The sequence below is a fragment of the Rhincodon typus genome, chromosome 49 (genome assembly GCF_021869965.1).
Source record: "Rhincodon typus isolate 14 chromosome 49, sRhiTyp1.1, whole genome shotgun sequence".
Lineage (NCBI taxonomy): Eukaryota > Metazoa > Chordata > Chondrichthyes > Orectolobiformes > Rhincodontidae > Rhincodon > Rhincodon typus.
This window is the reverse complement of record NC_063380.1, coordinates 3,914,724-3,917,922: the sequence shown is the minus strand read 5'-3', so window position 1 is coordinate 3,917,922 and position 3,199 is coordinate 3,914,724. Positions and strand designations below refer to the sequence as shown.

Here is a 3,199-nt window from a genome sequence, read left to right as displayed (position 1 = left end):
CCCCCCCCGCGCCTGACCCCTCTCTCTGTCTGTCCTCCCACGCGCCTGCTTCTCTCTCTCTATACTCCACACACACAACCCCCCTCCCCCAGCAGCCCTGCCGCAAAGCGCAGAGCGCGAAACCGTCACTCCTCCTCGGAGGCGGGCCGTCGGGTGTCTCGGTCCCCTTCCAGGAGGGGGGCCCCGGGCCGAGGACGTTCCCGCCGCAGCCGCAGTGGGTCGCGGCGACGCCGGGGGGCTCCAGGGAATCGCCGCCACAGACACGGGGGTCACACATCCAGCAGCTTGTCCGGCAGCTCCGCCTCCAGGTCCCGGTCTGTTCCCAGGAGGAAAGCGGAACACAAGCAACGTTCCCCTCCAACTTCCAGACGGTGAGTACCCTCTCAACGCCCCCCCAAACCTCTCTCTCAGGGAGATAGCTGTACGCTCACTGCTATGTGTGTGTGTGTGTGTGAGAGAGAGGGTTAGAGAGACCTCCCCGGTATAGGAGTGTGTGTATGAGAGAGAGAGAGGATTAGAGAGACCTCCCCAGATACAGGAGTGTGTGTGTGTGTGTGAGAGAGAGAGGATTAGAGAGACCTCCCCCAGATACAGGAGTGTGTGTGTGTGTGAGAGAGGGTTAGAGAGACCTCCCCAGGTATAGGAGTGTGTGTGAGAGAGAGAGAGGGTTAGACAGACCTCCCCAGATACAGGAGTGAGTGTGTGTATGTGTGAGAGGGTTAGAGAGACCTCCCCAGATACAGGAGTGAGTGTGTGTGTGAGAGAGGGTTAGAGAGACCTCCCCCAGATACAGGAGTGCGTGTGTCTGTGTGTGTGTGTGTGTGTGTGTGTGTGTGTGAGAGAGAGAGAGGGTTAGAGAGACCTTCCCAGGTACAGGAGTGTGTGTGTGTGAGAGAGAGAGAGAGTGTGTGTTGGAGATACAGGAGCCATCTTGAGCTCTCTCCCTGTTTTTCCGTTTGCGGCTGCAGGAGGTCACGGAGCCCACGGAAGCCAATCGATTCCTTGCGGGATTCCAGGTCGCTCAGTTACTCTCCGGCAGAGCGGAGACGGTCACGGCGGTCTCGTGATTCCAGCAACAGACGGTAAACTGTTTCCCGTTCCCTCCCCGTGTCTGCCTCGCTCTGCCTCACAGGGAAATCGGCCGAGCGCGGCTCTGTCCCTTCCTCCGAGCCCCGGGGCCATGGTCCTCCAGATGGGAGAGGACCACCTCCCCGTCCCAGCCCCCCTCTCCCGCTGCCTTGAGGTGATCCGTGCGCTGGGTCTCCCAGATCCCTCTGCGCAGCGACGGGTTGCAAACCTGTTATTGGTGAGGTTGGAGCGGGGAGGTGGGGTTGTGGTCGGGTTGGCGGGTGCGGGGTCAGACAGCCACGGCAGTGGCTGCGAAGGGTTGGGGTGCGGGAGGGTTTGGAGAGTCTCAGCTGTAAGTGTAAATTCTTGCTAATCCCCCCCCGCCCCATGTCTTCTCCCACCTCCAACAGGGAGAGGCGGCGGAGACGTTCGGATAGTGGATCGCCGGTCAGGAAGAGACGCCACGGCTCACCAAGTCCCCGGGAGCGACGGAGGTATCCGAGGTACGCGCCGTTTGATTAATTCCAATCCAGCATTCCCGACCCGGGCCCTGTCGAGTGTTCCCTAACCCCTTCCCCCATTCGCTCCCGCTCTACACCGACCCCATGGACCCCGGACCCCAAACCCCTTCCCCGTTCGCTCCCACTCTACACCGACCCCAAACCCCTTCCCCGTTCCCTCCCGCTCTAAACCGTCCCAAACCCCTTCCCGTTCCTTCCCGCTCTACACAAACCCCATGGACCCCAAACCCATTCCCCGTTCGCTCCTGCTCTACACCGTCCCAAACCCATTCCCCGTTCGCTCCCACTGTACACCGTCCCAAACCCCTTCCCGTTCCCTCCCGCTCTACACCGTCCCTATGGACCCCAGACCCCTGCCCGTTCACTCCCGCTCTACACTGTCCCAAAGCCCATCCCATTCACTCCCACTCTACACCGTCCCCATGGACCCCAAACCCCTTCCCGTTCGCTCGCCCCGTGCCGAGTTCTGAAATGATAGTCACTGTCTCTCTGCGATTGCCTGTACTGACTGCTCCCCTGTTTTTCTCTCTCTCTCTCTCCCTCCCTCCCTCCTCAGATCTCCTTAGAAACTCCTACCTCCCCGTAGCTTGGTTCCCATGGCAGTGGACGCTATCTGCCTCCAGAGGAGACCACCCTCCTGCATCGTTTTAGGTTCCCTCAAGACTGTGAAGAGAAAAAAAACCTGTATAATTTTGTTTTCCTTTTTTTTCTCTGTTTTTATCTCTCTCCTTTCCCTGTGGTTTTTTTTTAATGTAATATGAGCGGCTGTGTTCGGGTTAGCGAGAATTCAGTACGGGAGACGTTGTCGTTGGGGGGTTTGGGGGATTTAGTGGGGGGCCGGGGGTGTGTGTTAACGGTAGAAACCGGGTGCCTCACAGTGGGGCAGCGTTCTGAGGTGCCGGAGCTGGCTTTTCGCTGTACATCTTCGGGTGGCCAGGGTTGGCGGTTTTTCCTCTGATGTCCTTTCACAGCCCCACATACTCGCGCGCACACACACGCACACACACACGTACTCGAGAACAATAAAATTAATCGTTGGCAAATCTGTTCTTAAACCAGCGTCTGTTGGCCATGTTCACAAGCGATCGCTGTTCTTTCATGTTTGCAATCTTGCTTCGTTTTTATTCTGCAGCTGCCCCCGCACAGAATATGTCCAGAGTGTTCCCTGGGGGAAAGAGAGGGAGGGGGCTGAGAGACACCAGTCAGTGTACAGATATCTCCCTGAGAGAGAGGGGGGGCACTGAGAGACACCAGTCAGTGTACAGATATCACCCTGAGAGAGAGAGAGGGGACTGAGAGACACCAGTCAGTGTACAGATATCTCCCTGAGAGAGAGAGGGGGGACTGAGAGACACCAGTCAGTGTACAGATATCTCCCTGAGAGAGAGAGGGGGGACTGAGAGACACCAGTCAGTGTACAGATATCTCCCTGAGAGAGAGAGGGGGGACTGAGAGACACCAGTCAGTGTACAGATATCTCCCTGAGAGAGAGAGGGGGGACTGAGAGACACGAGTTGATGTAGATAAAGCTTTGTGAGCGAAAAGGAAACACCTCTCAGCTTGGATAGTAGGAACTGCAGATGCTGGAGAATCCGAGACAACAAGGTGCA

The 3,199-nt window shown here is 57.6% G+C and overlaps 1 protein-coding gene across 1 annotated transcript in view; it reads left to right on the top strand.

Annotated features, from left to right (window-relative positions):
- Positions 1-2,644, top strand: part of sona (SON DNA and RNA binding protein a) — an 8,340-nt gene extending 5,696 nt beyond the window's left edge. Inside the window, exons 7-10 of the mRNA XM_048620911.1 lie at positions 93-371; positions 969-1,082; positions 1,479-1,571; positions 2,146-2,644. Coding sequence (XP_048476868.1) covers positions 93-371; positions 969-1,082; positions 1,479-1,571; positions 2,146-2,155 — 496 coding nt within the window. The 3' untranslated portion in view covers positions 2,156-2,644. The remainder of the gene's footprint in view (positions 1-92; positions 372-968; positions 1,083-1,478; positions 1,572-2,145) is intronic.
- Positions 2,645-3,199: the final 555 nt, after the last annotated feature.